The 22,500-nt window shown below is 40.9% G+C and overlaps 1 protein-coding gene across 6 annotated transcripts in view; it reads right to left on the bottom strand.

The window, feature by feature from the left end:
* The window catches only part of bcas3 (BCAS3 microtubule associated cell migration factor), a 221,795-nt gene that overhangs the window by 171,428 nt on the left and 27,867 nt on the right, over nt 1-22,500 (bottom strand). For all 6 annotated transcript variants that reach the window (XM_053646445.1, XM_053646444.1, XM_053646443.1 and 3 more), the window contains exons 12-14: nt 19,724-19,894; nt 15,165-15,258; nt 5,303-5,436 (exon numbers count right to left, since the gene is read on the bottom strand). In XM_053646445.1, coding sequence (XP_053502420.1) covers nt 5,303-5,436; nt 15,165-15,258; nt 19,724-19,894 — 399 coding nt within the window. The remainder of the gene's footprint in view (nt 1-5,302; nt 5,437-15,164; nt 15,259-19,723; nt 19,895-22,500) is intronic.

The raw sequence follows: 22,500 nt of genomic DNA on the forward strand, positions 1-22,500 counted from the left end.
AGTATTTACCCCCCACTTAACCCTTCCACACTTTGTAATGTTACAAACTGGAACTGAAATGTATTTAACTGGGATTATACGCTCACTGGGCACTTGATAAAATCATGCAGATTCGGGTCAAGAGCTTCAGTTAATGTTCACATCAAACATGCGGAGAAAATATGATTTCAGTGATGAAATGACAGAAAGGCTATGGTAATAACCAACAGGTCAAATAACCATTCCTGACAACCGTGGTGAACAGAAAAACATCGTAGAACGCACGACCTATCGAACAATGAGGCTGATACGCTGAAACAACAGAAGACCACGTTGGGTTACACTCCAGTCAGCCAGGAACAGGGATGTGAGGGTACAGAAGGTACACTGAAAGTGGACTGAAAAATCCTGGCTGATGCTCCTAGATTAAATATCCCAAAATATTGAAATGGGGAGAAAAATCAATATAGCTTGCACAAATAGTTTTGCAAATAAATTTGAGATTGCATAAGCATTCTCCCCCGCTGCTGTGAAACCCATAAATGCATTCTGGTGCAACAGGATTATAATATTTACGTCTTCTAAAAGGGAAACCCTTTGTTGTGTGGTTCTACATGGAACTCTGGTGCTCTTTCGGATGTTCAGGGTGGAAACGTTTTCTTTAAGAATGTCTTCATTTTCAACATTATTAAAAGATGAAATAATATTAAAAACAAGCATTTCTCCTAATAGACATAGAAGGGGAGGGATGACTTTAATGAGCTTGTGTGTGTGTGTGTGTGCGCGTGCCAGAGCCTGTGAGTGAAGCGGAGTGGAGTGACACTCCACTCAATATCCCACGGGTGCTCTATGCACACTTGCTCCACTCAATCGGTCATGGCCCAAGAGAACGCTCCACTCATGTACTGCTCACGCTCAAGGGTAAAACAAAGTTTGCTCAAATCCCGCTCAGATATGAAATGTCTCTGTAGTATACTTTCTCTTTGTTGTTTGCTTGAATAAATTACAGCAACAGAGATAATAATGATGATATTTGTGGGTGACATTCTGTTACAGGCTGTGCGTTTTATTACATTTTTAATGTTTATTTTGCAGTTTCATAATCCATCAGATCACAAACTGCATCCTGGATTGAGCGAGCAGGGCTGAGCGGTCTGAGCAAACAGAGTGGAATCTTAAGAAAGGACCTCTCCGCTTCGGTGGAATTATCAGCGCTCCGCTCACACGCTCTGATGTATCACATCGATCAGCCATAGCTTTAAAACCACAGACAGGTGAAGTGAATAACATTCATTATCTCGTTACAATGGCATCTGTAATGGGTGGGATATATTAGCAAGTGAACAGTGAACAGAAGTTGATGTGTTGGAAACAGGAAAAATGGGCAAGCGTAAAGATCTCGGCAACTTTAACAAGGGCCAGATTGTGATGGCTAGACGACTGCATCAGAGCATCTCCAAAACAGCAGGTCTTGTGGGGTGTTCCCGGTATGCATTCGTTATTACCTACAAAAAGTGGTCCAAGGAAGGACAACTAGTGAACTGGCGACAGGGACATGGGCTCCCAAGGCTCACTGATGCATGTGGGAAGCAAAGGCTAGCCCGTCTGGTCCGATCCCACAGAAGAGCTACTGTAACACTGCTGAAAATTAATGCTGGCTATAATAGAGAGTTGCACGACAATGCATCACAGCTTGCTGTGTATGTGACGGTGTAGCCGCAGACCGGTCAGAGTGCCCACGCTGACCCCTGTCCACCACTGAAAGTGTGCTCTTCAGTGGGATGGGACGACACAGGCTAGCCTTCGCGCCCCATTCGACAGAGAAAGATGGAGAAGGGGTTAACTGTGAAAGGAGGAAAGATTGATACAGCAGTCTTTCAGGAACAAAAGCTGGGACAACTGTTGGGAAATGATCAGGAAGGCTGATGTAAAAACGATGCAACACGTTACTGGGAAAGATCCGCTGACCCGTTTAATTCTGGGTGATGAAAAAATGTGCAATATTCCACGAAATTCAGTGATTTGTTATTTGTCACATTAAACATACAAGGACTTTCCCAGGAAATGTAAAGTGGTAAAACTATGCAAATAATGTCCAAAGTTTTGACTGTGAGAGGATTTACAGGCAGCGCTTAATGTTGAATAGGTTTCAAGTCAGTGTGATATCAGTGTTTATAAGCATGAGGAATATTGGGAGAAAATGACAGGCAGGTTTTTAGAGCTGGTGGTGGGTTGGACCATGTCAGGTTGTGAGAAGTTTGCACACTGGAGCAGAGAGCATCATTGTGTGCACATCCAAACATGACACTTTGCTGGATACATACCGAACTTTAGGGATAAATATTAGTTCTGCTTAAGCAAATAATACCTCACAAGCTGCCAACCAAAAAAAAAAAAAGCGTGTAACAGCTGCAAAAGCTGCTACCCCCCGCCCCCCGATTTGTGCAACACCACAGTATATTATAAAATTAAAATACAGGGACATGTTATCAATTCCTGGAAAATATTAATGATTGCTGGGGGGGGGGGAATTAATTTGAACTCTACGTGACCGCACATGAATGAGGACTTTTCAAACTGCTCCACGTTTTCTTCCTGAATTTGTAGAAAAAAAATACTGTGCAGAAAACTGAAAAAGACAGTGCAGCAGAGCACAAGACATCTGTTCCTTGTGCTTCTTTTTTTTTTTTGTCCTGGATTGAACCATAACCTGCTGCTCGCACGTTGATTCATCTTTACACTGTACCTTCTACAGGCACCACGGTTAAAAGTATCTAAATCAGGGCCATAGGCAAAAATAATAACTGCAGACCTAACATAGGAAAATTTCTTTCTGTACGTGTTTCCAATTTAATCAAAAAAATAAACAGTTAATTAGGAGCTGAACACAGAGTAGAAAAATCTATATTTAACCTATAGAATTGTATTAATGAAAATAACAAACGTAAACACCCCCTGATCTGCGGTTAAACAACGGCAGCTGCTCTTTTACTCTCTCATCCACATGCTGTAGACCCAGATACATTCGTGTAAAGCCGAGTAAGTTGGTGTGGGAATATCACTAGCCCGCTGGGACAGACTGCTGGCCATAGCCTCTTATTCTCAAATATTGAAGCTGTTAAAATTTGAAGCCTGACTTCAATGTGAAACAGTCAGGCAGGAGTGAGACTCTGATGATCACCAGCAGCTGTTTTTCTACACTTTAATGCTGCGTTAATGACCATGTGCGAACTGGGAAATTTCTGACTTCCCACTAGGAAAGATCCGTGTGAACGGCTCTCTACCTCGTAATTCCTACACGGAAAGTCCGTTTTCCAAGAGGTCCGACGTATCCGAGTCGTGTTTCTGTGACATCACTTCAACATGCCAGCACTCGTAGTGCAAAAGTAAGGAATAAACAAGAAATAAACAAGAAATAAACAATAAAATTAAGGTTTGAAGCAGTCTTTTAAGCTTCTGGTTATATCGGAAATCGCTAAATACTAGGTGGAAATGAAAATGCTAACTTGCTTTCCACAAGATCTTTTGATCAAACTGCACTTTCATGTCATTTGTGGCCTTATTAACAGTAAACTCTCTCATGCACTTTAATAATAAATCCATTTTATTATATAATAAATTCATTTCATTTCCGACTTTCGAGTTTGTGTGAAAGCTCTAATGTGATAAGTAGTATGTTCCAAGTTGAACGATTCTGAGTTCCCATTTGTTGGGAATGCAGCATAACATTTTTCAGGGTTTTTTTTTTTTCGTGCTTAAGAATGCATGTTCTAGTATTAATGAGATCAGATTTTTGAAAATCATAATGCTGACAACTGAAAGCTTGCATGAGAGGCCGTTTCAGAAATCTTACTTATTAAGTGCCAAATACTATGTAACATCTGAGTTATCTGTGCAGTTCCATCTTTCTCCCCAATTTGGTTACCTGCCGGTTCCCTCCCACTCGCCAGCTCTTCCCATCATATGACAGCTACCCAACAGGGAGGGTGAAGATGTGCTTCCTCTGAGACATGTGAATCCAGTCAATTACATGTCTTCAAACTGCTGCATCACAGGGCAGCCTAACACACACAGAGGAAAGCGCTATCTGCCTTCTTCTGCATATGCAAGCTCAGAGGCGCCCACGACTGACTAGTGTCACTATGATTCACAGGGGAGCCTACGTTCCCTCCCTCAAAGAGAGCACAACCAATTTTGCTCCCTCGGCTCACGGCCACAGATGGCTGTAGCACTGAACTCGCGATGTCCTGACGATACTTGACATCAATTAGCATTTGGAAAGGATTATTGGTTTCAATTACTCTTAACACTTTAATTCTTAAAAATGTATCAATTTCATATGTATAAATGAAATTTATACATTTTTAGGGCAGGGGGGGACAGGGACATATCCATCCATCCCATTTTCTGCACTGGTTATCCTACAAAGGCTCACAGGGAGCCTGGATCCTATCCTAGGGGACTCAAGGCACAAGGCAGGGACACACACCCTGGAAAATGCATCATGGCAAAAAAAATTTTTTTATTATTTAAACTTTTGAATATTTGTATACATTTAAGTGAGTACATGGTTTAATTTCCAGTCACATGTGATTTTATCCACTGCCATTATATCCATCAGCTACTTAAAGCTGAAGTCTTCAAATAATTTAAGAAGGTTCCTTCTGGTCCATCCAGAAAGGAAAACTGTACTAGGAACGTTTCACAACGCTAACACTTTTGGGTTCTTCCCGAGGAGCACAACACCACTAAAGGTAGTCTGGTTCTACATCACGCTTCAGATCAGTTAGGACTCCCCTAGGATTGCAGCCAGACTGTTTGTTGTCTCTCACACGCTGTGCAGGAAAATAATGAAAGAGCCAGAGAGAGAGCGAGAGAGAGAGAGTTCAGCAGCAGGGCCGAGTCCTGCTCTGTGTAGAGTTGCACGGTGCTCCGAGTCATGTCTCTTGACAGTATTTAGAAAACACAAAGGGATCCAAAGAGGATGAAAAACATGTTCAAACTGCATATTTCCTGAGAATCGAGAACACAGGGACTATAAACACTGTGGGTGGCCCTCAAAGACTTTTAGTGATTAGCTTAACGATTAAAAGAATTCACGAATGCAATATTTCATCACAAACACAAACGAAAAAAGCTGGCGTGAACGTGTATATGCATGACTGAGGAACACGGAGACAGCGCTGCGATTTCATCAAATATCCCAAAAGATCATGCCGCACTGCTGAATTTGACTTTGACTTAACTACCAAAATATTAATAGCTGAATCTGCACTGTATCGCAAAAAGACATTAGCATAGACGTTTGCGTACACTCTCTTACCTTAGCCTCAGTTTCCCCTCTGTGCAGGGTGTACAGGTGATGAACTGCACTCTGTGACGATGCCCATGGGTGAGTGAGGATTTGAAACACGTGAAAATCATGTCCTAATGTGTCAGCAGTCACCAGCAACATACCTGCAAATAGAAAGATTCGCTTATTACTGAATCACATAACACAGTGTAGCCCTTGTTCATCAGTTTAGTCAACACTGAGCCAAAATAAAAGAGGACGACACCCGGGTCACCTTTAGAGGATGAACAAAAGAGACAAGTTTAAATGGCTATAAAATGTAATAACGTGCTGCAGCCTTGGCACACAACCAAACGCCAAGCTCACCCTTCAGTGTTCAGGGAATGATGGTGCGCGGCTCTGTTTTAAACCCAACCACAGGAGAACCCATGTGGAACCTCTGCTGACAGAGCCTTTCATTCCACCACTTGTATGTTAGTCAAGTTACAGAAAGTATAGACTCTTACTATAAACAACACACTTAGCAAACCACACCGAGAAAAGCCTGAATCTAAACTCAATGCCCGTGAAAAGTCTACACAGAATATAATTTTCAAAACAGTGCAACAGCTCGACAAGCTATTTTTACACAGATATGAAAGTCCCGTCACGCGAGACTCGGCAACGCACAGCTTTCTCAATCATAATTTAACACGACAGTCGTCATGTTCCAAAGCTCAAACTTTTATGCTGAGGTTTCAGAAGGCTGTAATTAGAGACAAGTCTTTATAAAGCGGTTTGACAAAAGGTATAAAAAGGAGCTTAAATGGCAGGGCATAAAAAGACCTTGCGCTGACACGTGCAAGAGGGATAAAATAAATTGACACGAAAATAGCTAAAGTACTAGATGAGCTCATCCAGCCTGTGCTCCAGCATCCTCATGTTCACACTTCAGAGCTACAGCTGCTTTAGGTGTGGCTGAGCCCTCACACTGGGCGGCAAGAAAGGAAGCAGTGCGGACGGGTGGAGGAAGGGTCATGCACAGATTGCTCACATGAAAAAGAAAAACAGTCAGGCAGTGAATTAGATGGCGGTTAGCTATTTATGCTGTATCAGAAGACTAAACCCAGCTACGGCTCGGCCATAAACTAACCTACGCCCCAAATGAGGTGCCAAGCCACAAGAAGCATTGCATCAACTGGGAATACATGGAAAAGATGGCCTTCTAATTATAGAGGCTGGAAACGGAAGCGCAGAGTGATTAGGAGTTTAGGCGCTGCGGTATGTTTATCTGGGAGCTTCCTCTCCCTCGCCCTGCACGCTCACTCCCTTGCTTACCCTGGCTTTGACAGATGAGGCTTGGCCAGCTTACTGAGACACCAGTTTGCTGATGGTACACTCTGTTCTCCAAGAGCCAGTGGAGACTGGCAAGGCAGTGCTGGGGCTTTTGTGGCCTTGTTGAAATACGGAGCCTCGCGGAGAGGCGTCAGTTGGTTAGCCCACAGGAAGCAAGATTAAAAAGCAGACTTCTCGGTGCTGGTAAGCCACCACAATATTTCAGGAACCTGAGACGTTAAAGCGGCCTCTTACACATCCTATTTATAACACCTTATCCCTTAGGCAAAAAGATGATTTATTTATGATGTTGGGAAGAAATGTGGGGCACATGAACATACAAACATACTTGCTTCCATTAAAATGAATCATTTACTGTGTGGAAAGCGACACATTATAGGATGTAATCTTTACTGAAATAGCATCAATATGCTTTACATGTAAAAGATTAGGGGGGTCCCAAACTAGTTAATCTAAATCAATAGGCCTGCCTTAGCTGAGCAAAGTGTTCAAGATGCTCTACTGCTTCAGAAGATCAGCAATATATACAGAAGCTAAATCACTGAAATCTTTAAACATGATGAGCCGAACCTCGAACTCAAGGAAGAATTTAACAGATAATACTGGCGTAATATGCTCTTAGGTTAGCATACATCTTGCTTCGCCTAAACTGAATTTTAGAGGCCTGTTCTGAGTGGAACCTGTCCTGTTAAACCGCTGTTTGGTCTCGGCCACCATGCTGCAGCTCAGTGTCAGGGTCTTGGCACTCTTCTTATAGCCTAGGCCATCTTTATGTAGAGCAACAATTATTTTTTTCAGATCCTCAGAGAGTTCTTTGCCATGAGGTGCCATGTTGAACTTCCAGTGACCAGTATGAGGGAGTGTGAGAGCGATGACACCAAATTTAACACACCTGCTCCCCATTCACACCTGAGACCTTGTAACACTAACAAGTCACATGACACCGGGGAGGGAAAATGGCTAATTGGGCCCAATTTGGACATTTTCACTTAGCGGTGTACTCACTTTTGTTGCCAGCGGTTTAGACATTAATGGTTGTGTGTTGAGTTATTTTGAGGGGACAGCAAATTTACACTGTTACACAAGCTGTACACTCACTACTTTACATTGTAGCAAAGTGTCATTTCTTCAGTGTTGTCACATGAAAAGATATAATCAAATATTTACAAAAATGTGATATATATATATATATATATATATATATATACACACACACACACACACACATATATATATACACATACATGTATAATAACAGTAAGGGGGTTAAACCAGAGCCTTGTGGGACACCACATCGCACTTTTTAGGCTCTCATGACTCATGTTGCCCTTTGAACTCCATTTCGAAGGCCCCCCAAACAACAAAAACTAGAAGAGAAAACCCATGAGGTCACCCCCTGAGTCATTTTGTTAAAACCAGTGCAGTTGATGTCAGCAGTCTGTCTAGCATTGATATCTTCATCTTGGTCGTACAGACAGCTTAAACAAAAAGAGGCATCTTAATGAACAACAGTTGTCTAAAACCTCTGAGAAAAAGGAAATCTCAAATTAAACATGTGTGTGTGTGGAAAGAGCTCTGAGGGACAGTACAGAGGAAACAGAGCTCTTCTACACCAGAGACATGTACTTCTGAAGTGGAGATAAAGAGAGTAAATAAACCACATCAATCACTGCGCTTTGTCTATGGTGCTGGTAATGACATGGGCATGTACACTGTGTGTGTGTATTCATGTGGGTGTCCACTCACTCAGTGATATCACCCTGCGTGTTACACTTATCGAGGTGTTTATGAAAGCCGTGGAACACACACATGCACCGAGTGCAATAAAAAAGGCTCCAGCTTTACATCAAAGCCACCCACTCAGGCCTAAAACAAGCAACACTTTCTGAGTCCAGAGGCCACCCTCAATCCAACCATCAGATAACACCGAGGAGGAGAGGAGGGGACCGGCTTGGGTCAGTCAATAACTTGTTAATCTTTCACAGACCAAGTGAGAACTTCTAAAAGCAGAGCTGTTTGATCCCAAGCTGGAGTCAGCTTTGATATTAGCGAGGATGTACTGACAGATCTGGTTCTAGTGGACTGTATCGACTTCGTAGCAAGCCACAATGAGCTCAGCGAATGCAGTACAGTTTCCTTTCCTCTGGGCTGTAGGGAGGAGTGCAGTGGATTCCACAGATGACTGGAGAGCATCAGCATCCTGTGGCTGGGAGTCTTGTTTGTCTGGGCAAATTGGTACCAAGAGCATGCTTGTCAAACACGCTCGTGGCACAGCACTCCTGTGGCGTCCTGGCTTAGAACAGCTCTTCACATTCTTAGCTAGGAAACCTCATTCACTATTTATGTAAGGGGTTAGAGAAAAGAGGTGAAAGGGGAAAAGGTGCTCATGGTTCATTTGATCCACAGCCAGAATTGAGTTGATTTTTTTTTTTTTTTAAAGCACTTTACCTCTAAACATGGGAGAAATAAGCAAGTAAAGATGTTTAGCGTGAGTAATAGTATTTCAAATCCACGTCACTTTTTAAATGTCCTACTCTATGTTTTACTGTGTCGCTTATAACTCAAAGCTCATCAGTGCTGCGGTGGTAGAAAAGCACGTTCTCCCACAGAGGCTTAGCCAGCCTTACACGGCTTTTTGTGTGAATGTTAAAAGCCCAAAAACAAATTGGTCAAACCACAATCTCCAGATAAGAAGAGCGAACGGATGAAACGCGTAATCCTTTGTACTTTTCGCCAGACAGTGGATGATAATCTCATTTCATCTAAATGTTCGCCTTTATTTCACAGAACGTCCTGTTAACTAATTAATCCCCTGAAACATTCAGCACAGCAGATCGGATTTCACAGTTCTTCGTGACGCTTCGACGCTAATGCCGTTCAGACGGAGGTGAGCTCAAGGTTCTTCCTGGACAATGGCTGATTCATTTTCGACTGGGGAAGAGGGGTTTTGATGCTTCACACAAACACAGAGAGTGCAAAGTAAAGCGGCCCAAAGTAAAGCGGCCAGAAAAGAGCCACAAAGCGTAGGAGCATGATGTTGTCAACATCATGTCAACGTGGCTGATGACTCATACATAAACAAGGAAGAAAAGGAGAGGATACATGCTGGGCTGATAATGGCTTCACTTCACTGGCTTTAAATGTGGGTTTAAGTTAGACTTTGGGGGGGGGGGGGGGAGAGATTGAAATCTTACTGAGGTAGAGCTACAGACTTTCAAAAACAAAACAAAAAAAATCAAATAGTTTTAAAGGTTACTGAAAGAACATTTGGCATGAATGAAATATAGTATTTTTTCCCAGAAATCTTGGCTTTTAGATCTCTATATTTTCTTGTAAACATGTAAAGTGTTGACGTTATAAGGTTATTTTATGCATCGTTAGAAAGCCAGCTCTATGCCGAGCAACAGGTATCTATTTTTTATTATCTATAACAGATAATAAAAAAATTGAAGAAGCGGCCTTTATTTTTCACATATACATTACAGCACAGTGAAATTCTTTTCTTCGCACATCCCAGCTTGTTAGGAAGTCAGTGCAGCAATAATCATTGTGAAGATTTGTCAAGCAGTTGCGCAGAACGAGTTTTAATAGGCAGAAATGCATCTAATAATATAGATCTATAATAAATAAATGAATATTTATATTAAAACGAACATAATATTTATTGCCAAAGTAATGCTACGTGCATACCAGCAGTGTTATCAGACTGCAAATGGTCAAAAATGTGTTGCACAAAATCCTGTTACACAGCCTGAGGGGTGGAGGGAGAAAAACACAGCAATTCATGATAAGATTTCTGCTACACAGAAAAACATATCCAAAGAACAAAAAGAGGGTTGAGAAAAAAAAAAATAACAATGCAGGTCATCAGATTTAACAAAGCGATCGGCTTCACGAAACAAAGCCTATGCTCGAGGCAAATTCCACTAATACCTAGCTCCCGCTGGCATGGGGCATTAAAATGGACAACATCTCAGCTAGAGCCTGTAATCATTTCTGACCATCCCACTGTGCTCAAGCTCTGTGCAGAACTGAACGATGAACCTCAGCTACTGTCTCACACACACAAACGCACACACACACACACACACTAGCCAATTAGATTCTGAACTCCATGAAATAAGGAGATCAAATAAAAATACAACGTACTGCATGTTTTTTCCACGTCGCATAGCGCTGCATTATTGCATCGTATGCATGTGGATTCTTGTTTTCGGGTCGTCTTCCATACCGAGCAGGCATGACCTCTAACGAACAAATGTATTTTACAGAAGTGCTTCTGAAGCTGGAGACTGTCCATAGCAGTGTTTACACCACCGAGTACACTTTTAGAATGTTGGATGTCATTTTTCTAGTATTTTTGACCTCGAAATCTGTTGTGTAGACTATGCTGAACAGGCGGCATGGTGGTGCATCATGCAGCTGCACAGCTCCAGGGTCTCCGGTTCGATCCTGAGCTCAGGTTACTGTCTGTATAAAGTTTCACATGTTCTCCCTGTGTCTATGTGCGTTTCTCTGGGCTTTCCGGTTTCCACCTCCCGAAAACATGTTGGTATGTGGATTAGCTACTCTAAATAGCCTCTAGGTGTGAATGAGCGTGTATTCCCACCGCACGTTCAGTGTTCCTGGGATATGCTCCGCATGCACTGCGACCCTGACCATGATAAAGCAGTGAGTGGAGATGAATGAATAAACGAACGAATGAATACGCAGAACTCAGAGTCCAGAGAGCTCTGGTAATAATAAATGAGACATCATCTACGGAAGAAGAACAGAGCTGTGCTGAACTGATCTACCATGAAGAAGTGATTAAGCAGAATGACAGTGGTCCTCCTAGCTATTGAGAATATACTCTCATGCTCATTGTGCACACCGCTAATATATTACACTCACAGCAAAGTAGTTTATTCGGTGCTAAGCTGAAGTCGAGCTGTCACGTACTAAAAATTAAGCCTACATGGATAGGACGTGCAGGTTTACATAGTGCGCTGGAGTATCCTTTAATTACACACCTATGAATAGATCTTACAAAACCACAAAGCAAGTGCCAGCTACCCGCATGGCTGCCATTTTCCATCCATGTTCTTCTGTTGTGTGTCCAACATATACTGCTGAGTTGGGTTTCTTACATTCTTGCTTTTTTTTTTTTTTTGAGAAGGGATCTGTGCTTCCCAGTTGGTGTCAAATCACCGCATTGTCTTAGGGCTTGTCTTTTCTATTTTTTAAATCTACCCACTCCGGAGAGAGCTGTGGTCGACCCTACAGCAAACACGACACTTTCCACTGCGGCTCTGAGCTCACGCACGTAATTCCCTCGGAACCGGGGCAGCTAGCAGACAGAGAGCGTTTCCCGCTAATTAAAACCAATCCCTCTACCCTGAGCCGGGAGGCCAGAAACCAACAATGCTGAAGGACTTGTTTTTTGATCATGTGCCCTAATGATGTCAGGCACCTAAACGACTGCATATCTGTATGTGCGAGACCATTCGTGAGGAATACTCAGCCTGACCCCTAGTCCCTGTTTAGAGGCTCTTTTTAGTCTCAAGAAACTAGGGGAATTCTCCCAGCCTTTTCGGTGCTGAGCAATTTCATAATTTAAAAAAAAACAATTATTATAGTCTTTTCCATTTATGCCTGGGCAAATGAAGTGATAACAGACACATCCCATTATTTCTGACTAAAGCAGACAAGTGAAAGGTTAAGCTGTTTGAAGTTTTGTGCACCCTGCTGTTATCTAAACCAAGTTGCCTGGAGTCCTCTCTGCATGGGGCAGGGGACGTCTGACAAAGAGCTGTGCTGGAGGCTTAACACTCACTGGACCTGAGTGGGGCCTCGCTGAGCCGGGACTATGACCTCTGTCTAATTCTATAAAGAAAGAACTACCACAACACTACATCAAGCTTTCACTGGACATTGAGGCAGCTGTACCAGCTCTAAGAGTTCCATTAATTTCAGCGGTCAAACCAGATTTTCAGGGTTTTAACTGAAAGTCTCCGTGTTGTTATTTTATGAAAGAACCCTTAGAAGTTAGGAAAAAGAAACTCACACTACAGAACAAGCTGTGTTTGTATTTTGCTTGGCATCGCGAAGCAGCCAAGCCAACTCGCAAACATGAAAAGCCTGTGTGGATGATGGTCACTGTGTCATTCACCAGAGGCAACAGGCCACTAGCTGAAGATCCACTACAGCGCTCCTCCATGCAGGTTAATAGGCCAAAGGTTGCGCTCAGCTCACAGGCATAAAGGTTAACCAACAGCGCCCCCAAGAGACCAACCAGACATTTTAGTTCAAAGTCTCTCTTTCTCACTCTCTCTTATTTATATAAATATATATATACACACATTTTTTATATATATGTATATATATATATATTTTATATAAATATATATATACACACATTTTATATATATATATATATATATATATATATATATATATATATATTTTATATATATATATATATATATATATATATATATATATATATATATATATATATATATATATAAAAAAGCAGATGGAGCTGCAGAAGATTTTTACTAACTATAATGTTTAATAATTAAAACTGTCATATTATTAGTAGTCATATTATGGGTAATAATAATTATAGTGGTAGCGTTGCTGCCTCACACCTCCAGGGTTCCCAGTTCAATCCTGGACTCGGGTTACCGTCTGTTTGGAGGTTCTGTGCATGCTCTCCATGCATCTGCATGGGTTTCCTCTGGGTTCTCCAGTTTCCTCCCACCTCCCAGAAACACAGCAGTAGGTGAAATGGCTAAGATAAACTTCTCCCAGGCATAAATGTATATGTGCATGGTGCCCTGCAATGGACTTGTGTCCCATCCAGGGTGTATTCCCAGTGATCCACATTGACCCTGACCAAGAAAATGCAGTTACTGAAAGTCTGAGAGATTATTGTTGTGAAAAGTTCATTAGGCGCCATTCGATTTGAAGCTCCTCTTAAGCCCATTTTAAATCCCACCACAGCAGTGCTGGGTTCAACACGCTGTCGTGTTGTCAAAGTGGCTTTACACCAGACACTAGCGGTGCACAGAGCAGCTATTTTTAAAATAAGAAATAAGTGTAATTTCCTATGGCACGGTCATGGTTTCAGGCTAGAAAGGCTATGTAATACAGGACTAATGCTATATTTTGCAGTGCATGCCTATAACCTAAACAGAACATGGGCTCTATATCGGCCTGAAGCCCTGCCGCAACAGCTCATGCCAAACTTTGCGAAAGTTCTAACTGCCACAGAGCATATAACTGAAAATCTCACTGGATTAGAACAGAATTTGTATAAACAGTGGGAACTCATGTTTATAATATTGACAGATATTTGCATGTTATATTTGTTAAAACAAAAAGCACTGTGAATGCCTGAGAACTTCAAGCTCTTAAAATAGAGCTTAAGGGGAGAAGAAAAAAAAAAAATAAGAAACCCTATAATAAACCTTCAGTTCCAACGATCTTGATATACATCCAGATTTTTGTAAAGCTGATTTGAGACAAGTTCTGTTGTTAAATCTGCTATACAAATGAAACTGAAGTGAACTGAAGTATCCAAGTTCACTCCCAGCAGTGAAATTCATCATAAGCATGCAGTGATGTGTCTATTATAAGCAGATAAAATGGAAAAAAAAAAAAGAGAGGAAGACAGCTAAGCAGCGGTGGAAAACGAGTCGTCTTGCGTGGACTTTCCCACAGTGCATTAATAAGGACAGGTATTTGAAGGATTCCTCTAAGGGCACTGGCGAGCAGCAGCTTTCAGCACCTCCTTATTAACTGGCCACTCAACCTGCGACACTCACCGCACAATACGCTAGCTGTAGTGGATTTCCGGAAGGACAAACACAATGATGTGCAAAGGCACAAAGGTGTTCTGATGACTGGCTATCATAGAAGACTGGTGCATGCAAGGTCAGGCCAAGGGCACTGCTACTGTATATTACACGATGAGACTCTCAGCGAGACCTGATGTGTCACTGTGAGGTAAAGCATGTTGTGACATGCGGAAGTAAATGTATAATGAATTACCAACTTGACCCACGTCATCTTCAACAGAGTGATCACTTCACATTTCTTTTCATCTTCGAGAGGGTGAAACCGGACCTGACGGGGCTCGGGGGCTTTGGCAGTACTTCATCCACACATCAGGGTTTAGTTAGCACTTTCAAATGGACAGACATGAACTGATCAGTCAGTGTGCTAGTGTGATAAAAGGGCTTGGATGTAGACTTTGTGCCACAGGGGCAACAATCAGTCATTTCAACTCAATGACTGGTGCCAGACCCTTTCTAAAGTAGATGATCAGATCACATCTTTAAAAAAAAAAAAAAAAACCCACACACACATCTTAAACCATCCTACACAAGCCACTGCAAATCTTATGACATTTAAAAAGTGATGCGTTTTATGTGCGTGCTCCATGGTGCATCAAATCTTTCCCAAATTCCACCATGTGCACCTGAACACTTAAGCTAAAAGTAAATCTAGGACTGTTAACTGTAATGGCTTTGCTGAGGTTCAGTAAGGCGCTGTAAATGTGTACACTTACCACTCGGGTTGAATGCCATACAGGATATGGGTTTATCATGAGCTGGAAAATGAGCGACCACTCCCTCTCCATCAGAGTCTTCACTCACAAGTACCTACAGATACACACAAAAGCATCACAATATTAAAGACATCAAATAAATAGAAAATGATTTGCACAGCATTCAGTGATGTGCAGTAATCGGTTTAGATACAGAAGATAGTATGGATGAAAGACGTGAAAAGTTATGCTCTTAGACAAGATTACATTCAGCTGACCAAACAAAACCGAATATCATTCGACTGCATTCGCTCGAAGAAGAGCACGCTGCAATGCGCACTACTTTAACGCCTGAATACAAAGATGCATCCTAACTAAAGCAGGACAAGGATCAATGATGGGGTGGAGTGATGTAGCCAGACGTGAAGAGGAGTTACTGTTACCACACCAAAGTCAGTCCACACAGGATTTCGCAGAGGGGTTGTTTTTGTTTTGTTTTTGTGATGCGACATGGAATTTTTTGTGCCTTTTTTTTTGGCGGAAAACTACTTGAAATGGCATCATTACAATGGCACAGAATTGTTTCACGCGGTCTTTCACAGTGATGTTTGTCGGTAAATGAGACCTTGAAACCTGTACTCATGTTTGACATACGTGAATGGAAGAACACTTCGAATGAAGGCACGTTGAGATGACATCACATGACCCGTCTTGGCCCAAATCTGCAGAATATCTGCGGAAATTCTGAAAACTTGCAAGCTCCTCCGAATATTGTGGTGTGTGCTTGATTTTGTGTTCATTTCGGCCATCACAATAAGCGCGAAATCCTGGAAGGATGGCAAAGTTGAAGTGTTTTACTCCTCTCAAACCAAAGCAACTTTGATTACGATGTATATTAATTACATCTTCACACGTCTTGATTAGTTTAGAGATACCTTTGACGGTGTGGAACGTCCATGAGACAAGTCACTTACAGTACATTGTAGCAACTTTAAACAGTCATCCCTTCACCAGTCTCTCTTTTTGCTCACTCCTGAAGTATAAAAAAAAAAAACTAAAAGACTTTAGAGCTTTACCTCTGTGTACAAATTTCTGACACTGGAGACGCCTTCCATAAAAGCTACAGAAAAATCTGCTCCCAGAAAGCGTCACCGTATCATTAATTACACACGTTTCTTTAATCCATTTATATGGCATGTTTGCTGTACAAGTTTCTGTCTAAGATGTTAGTACAGAAATAACATATTAGAATGAGTACATTAATATGAACTGCTGTTGTAGAAAATGAATCAACACCTTCTGTCCAATCAGAACTGAGCATTAAGCAGCACTTTGTTATTAAAAAGCAATACATCTGTACATACACTCTAACACAAACAAACGCGCGCGCACACACACACACGTCTATGATAGCTATGACACGTCTATGACACACACACACACATATGCACGTCTATGATAGCTAGGACCAGAATCTGAAAAATGAAAGAATAAATGAAGTGTTGAAAGAGTTAAAACACACACACACACACACACACACACACACACACACACACACACACACAGCAGGAGGAAACTCTAGACTGTCTCGCTGCTAATAGATATCCAAAAGAGATTAATAGCTCTCAGTTAAAAGAGCAGCACTATGGATCTGTAACTCATCCTTTATGTGTTCCTACAGGGAGAAAAAAAAAAACGACGGCTGAGATTGAGAAAGAGGAGGAGGAGTAAGGAACGCGAAAGCAGAGAGACAGAAAAAGGGCAAGAAAGGAAGATAAAGAAGAGCAAGAAAGCTAGAAGGAGAGAGGGAGGGAGCGAGAGAGCTAGAGAGAGAGAGGTGCTGCTCCACAAGAGGCCATTCTCTAGTCAGTGGCCCTCTGTGAAAGTCGACTCATGAAAGAGAGTATAACTAAGGCCAGACATGAGGAGGCCAAAGAGAAGAGTGATAAATCTAGCGGGGTGTTGCATTAAGGAGCATGCCGCTCATTTTAATAGAACCCAGTCCAAACACAAAACAGCCTTGCTCTCAAACTAAGACATTTCAGTTCAGACTCACAAAAAACGCCCCAGTGACAAAAAACAGGTCTCATACCAGAGAACAGATAATGTTTTACAGGGATCCAGGTATGACTGAAAATTTATGTGGAAAAAAGCACTCGGGAGATGAAAAACAGCAGAAGGAGAAAACTCTGGAGGATGTTATAAACTCGGTACCTAGCCAGTAAATTATTGCATAGTTACAACAAAAAGCTGTTGAATTCTCTGATAAAAAATCTGATATATCTATAACGGCAGCTCTGACGGTGTTTCCGGCTTCGACACAAATCATGGTTTTATATTAAAATGTGCTGCTTTGAATCGTTAGAATTTCTATGGAAGATAATATATAATTTATGTAATCTAAGAAAAATAATACCTAGATTTAAATAAATAAATAAATAAATAAATAAATAATGATGTATAATCATTGATATGGTGAAGCTTTCTGTAAGGAGAGGTTTATGTTTATTTTATTTCTGGAAGGAATTTACAGTGTACGCGCCTTGTAATGGTTTTCCATCTATGGATAGTCTTTAAGACTGAGGACTTCTGATTTCTCTGTAACATGAGAAGTTTAAGAGACTGTGGTGAGGAAAGGCCGTCCGGTGAGGTATAGCGTACGTGATAACAGGAACTAACATTCCATAATATTAAAGATAAAAATAAACGGTTGAAAGTACTTTCAGTTATCATTTACTAAATTTTAACCTAATGGGTGACGAATGATGTGGTATAAGAGGATTATAAAACTAGGACATGCTGTTATTGGAAAATAGATAGTTTGATGTGGTAACAGCCTCACATCACTCCATCCTTTGTGTTCTAGTCCCTACGCATCACATGGGTAGACCAGAGGAACGTGACTTGTCATGTGTAGTTACGTGTGTGCCAGCCACAGAAACATGAAAAGCCTTCATTAGGAAAACAAGTGTGGCAAAGTGGCCTACTTCTTGTAAGGTTAGGTCTCATCTATATCATGTTGCAGGGACAACTATTTATAGCGTCCGTTTTTCTTTCCCTGCAGCTTTCAAATAAAGAGGTAAAAGTGTTGACTCTGGTGAAACGGGAAGCGTGCGTAAGCAGAATAAATCACACCTCTCGATGGGTGTAGCGTGTGAGGTCGAGCCTCTGTGGACACTCTGGTTTAACCTTCGGATTTTTAACAGCCCAGGAAACCAGACGAGCTGTTTACACGGGTCAAAATCAACACAGGGTGAGAAATAGGGGGGGAATAAAAGGAACATGAGAGAAATCTGTTCCAACTTAACCTCTGTCTGAGTAAAAAATCCTTGAACGAGAGAACTGCAAACATTTAAACTGGCCTGTTAAGCTGACACTCCATTAAAGAGATCCTGTGTGATAGATGAACACCTGGGAGCAGTTTCTGCTTGTCCACAACAGAGGGTCTAAAAAAGAAATGATGTTCTTCTCGGGTGGAACGGTGTTCATCTTTACACACACTCGGGTTTCAGAAAAAGAGGAGACAGAGTGGGACCAGTCCTCCCTTCACCTCTGCTCACCTGGTTCTCATCTCTCACTACAGCGGCACTCATGCCAGGACAGCCGAGGTACAGGAAGTGGTATTGTGTCGTAAGCCTGGCAGCCGTCGTCCTGGCACGAACTCTGAACTTACAGAGTCCGTTTCCTTATAACATAGTGATGACAAATCAGTGGGAGACACAATGCTTCTTGAAAAAGAAGGCTGAATGGGATTAATCAACGACGCAGAATGATTCAGGATGTTTTGCCATCAAGGTCAGACTAGTGTAACAAATTTTTTATTTTATTTATTTATTTATTTATTTATTTATTTTTACATATTTTACACCTATTGGCATCAGTGCTGCATTTGTTGACAAACAGTACAACAAAAAAAGTTCAACAACAACCTTTTTTTCTAGATAAAAACTATACATTAAATAATAATCTGTCCTTCCACTCAAAATATAGAATGAAACATAATGACGTGTTTATTATATAACAAATAAAAATGAGACGAATGTCAGACCCGGGCGACTGAACACAAAGATGAAACGTTTTTTCTTATCCTCTTTGCGCACTGACTTTGCAAACGTGAATACGGAAGGGAATTAAGATGCGCTGCACTATTTGCTTGGCCACAATGTGCAAGACGCGAGGTGAGAGGCCACCACTGGACTCCAGTCTCCTCTGATCTGTGTCTGGATGCTAACAGTAAAGTGGCAGTGGTGTGATCATTTCAACATGCAGGCCTGTAATGGATGTGTACAATTGTACGATCCGGTGGTCCATTTAAGAAGGATTTAGAGCTTAGGAATTGATTGCATTTGCATGTTAGAAACGAAAAATAATGTATTTGTTTAAAAGCATTAAAAGGTTATGTTTTACTTATACAGTAACCAGACTACAACTAAGATAAGCAATAACAAAACGACAAAAAAAAAAAAAAACTATGTATTTTCTTCAAAAGATTAAATGAAAAAGAAATACTGGCTGTTAAAATGCACACTGTATGGTATGTGTGTTTGTGTGTTTGTGTGTGTGTGTGTGTGTGTGCGTACCTGTCCCTCTCCCACACTGTGTGTGTCTATGACAGTAACTACGCCGGGTTGGTGAGGGCTGCGGCGGGTGCTGCTGTGGGCCACGCCCTCTTCATCAGGTGCTCCGGAGGGCAGGGTGCCTGTAAGCTGAGTGACTACTTTACCCACCATCGTCAGCCCTGTCTTTAGTGTCTGAGGAAAGAAAAGCATAAAGGAAAAAACCCTCAGTGAATTTTCCACATTGAAGATACAATCGTTATCAAATTTCAAAACAAATGCATAAATGAACTACAATTTCCTGCTCATAAGCCAGAGATTAACGGTTTGCTGGCTTATCATCTTTTTAACAACCTTTACTAGAACCACAACAAATAAACACTGTATGTACACAATAAACACAACATACATGGTATGTACACAATAAACACAACATACACGGTATGTACACAATAAACACAACGTACACTGTATGTACACAAACACAATGTACACTATGTACACAAACACAATGTACACTGTATGCACACAAACACAATGTACACTGTATGTACACAAACACAATGTACACTATGTACACAAACACAATGTACACTGTATGTACACAAACACAATGTACACTGTATGCACACAAACACAATGTACACTGTATGCACACAAACACAATGTACACTGTATGTACACAAACACAATGTACACTATGTACACAAACACAATGTACACTGTATGTACACAAACACAATGTACACTGTATGCACACAAACACAATGTACACTGTATGTACACAAACACAATGTACACTGTATGTACACAAACACAATGTACACTGTATGTACACAAACACAATGTACACTATGTACACAAACACAATGTACACTGTATGCACACAAACACAATGTACACTGTATGCACACAAACACAATGTACACTGTATGTATACAAACACAATGTACACTGTATACAAACACAACGTACACTGTATGTATACAAACACAACGTACACTGTATGTATACAAACACAATGTACACTATATGTATACAATAAACACAACGTACACTGTATATGTACACTGTATGTACACAACAAAAACACAATGTACATTATGTATACAAACACAATGTACACTGTATATGTACACAAACACAATGTACACTGTATGTACACAATAAACACAATGTACACTGTATGTACATCGATAAACAAAAGCTTATCAACACATACATTTCCTAAACTTTTAGACTGAATGAATCTTATAGCTTGATTAGAAAAAGGTTTGATTAATTGTGTCATATGCTGTATGTATTCAGATATTATTTCCTAATGATAATGAAACATCACTGTGGGGAAAATACTTCTTTTTTTTTTTTTTTTTAATCCCAAGGAGGAAATGTTTTTTTGTTGTTTTTTTTTTTTAAAACTAAAAAAATGGCCTTAAGAAAGTAAAACATTTCTGTACAAATTGGTGTATTGTTTAGTGTGTAAGTAATTACTGTTCATTCTAGTTCAATTAATATTAAAATGCATTTAAAGGGATAGTTCATCCAAAAATGCAAATTCTGTCCTCAATTACTTCCCCTCAAGTTGATCCAAACCCCTAAAACGTTCATTCATCTTCGGAACACAAATCAAGACATTTTAATGAAACCTGGGAGATTTCGGTCCCTCCACTTACAGTCCAAGTAACCAAAACTTTCACGCTCCAAAAAGTTCATAAAGGCACGTCGGAGATCTATGCGGAAGTGAAGATATTTTGTAAATAAAGACTTTTCTTGTTTTTGCGCATTCGTATCGCTTCATCAAATCAGGATAAAACCACTGGAGTCACATGGGTTACTTTTACGATGCCTTTATGAACCTTTTGGTTACTTGGACTGTAAATGGAGGGACAGAAATCTCCCAGGTTTCATTAAAATGCCTTGATTTGTGTTCCGAAGATGAACGAACATCTTATGGGTTTGGATCGACATGAGGGGGAGTAATAGAGGGCAGAATTTTCATTTTTGGGTGAACTATCCCGTTAAATACTAAATATTTAAGCAACAAAAACTTGAGTGTAAACTTTCAATTACAAATTTTCCCTTGGACCTCAAAATGTTTCGCATCCACATCTTGCTTTTTTTGCGCTGGAGCTATAAAGCAATGGCAGCTTACGTCCACCAAAAAGCATCATACAACCCAAATGCTGAAATGGACGTTCAAATGACAGTGCACTATGCTGTACTAATTTTGTATAAATCACTTCACTAAAAATGAAATTCATTCAAAGTTTTCAATGACATTTATAGATTTTAGATTATAAAAAGAGAGACCACATTGATCAGTCTGATAGATCTGATATTACACCCATCCCTCAGCAGATAATTCATAATATTTCTGGGAATTTGTGGTTGTGCAAATTCCAGGAAGATAAAGATGTTATTCATTAAGTATCATCCAGACACATGGCGTGCGAATGCACTGTTCGAGTGTGTTAGCTTAGTGATCTGAGCAACAGAGAGATAAGAAAATGCTGGAACAGCAGGAGTCAGGAATAGGATCTGCCACCACCTTCCCCTGCCAGACCCGCGCCTTGATCAATGCTGACTGTTTGGATTAGCACTAAAAACTCCAACTGCAGTGATTAGAAAACACATTAGCGTTGATCAATTAGGCGGCAAACGTTTCTCTTAATAATTGATGGGCCAGGGCAATTTACACACAGTCTGTTAGTGGGCTTGTCAGAGCACTATCCAGAGGGCCCAACAAACACAGGCGCCACAAGGTATTGACGTTGCCGCTCGGCCTGAATGCTTGATTAAGC

The sequence above is a fragment of the Ictalurus furcatus genome, chromosome 17 (assembly GCF_023375685.1).
Source record: "Ictalurus furcatus strain D&B chromosome 17, Billie_1.0, whole genome shotgun sequence".
NCBI lineage: Eukaryota > Metazoa > Chordata > Actinopteri > Siluriformes > Ictaluridae > Ictalurus > Ictalurus furcatus.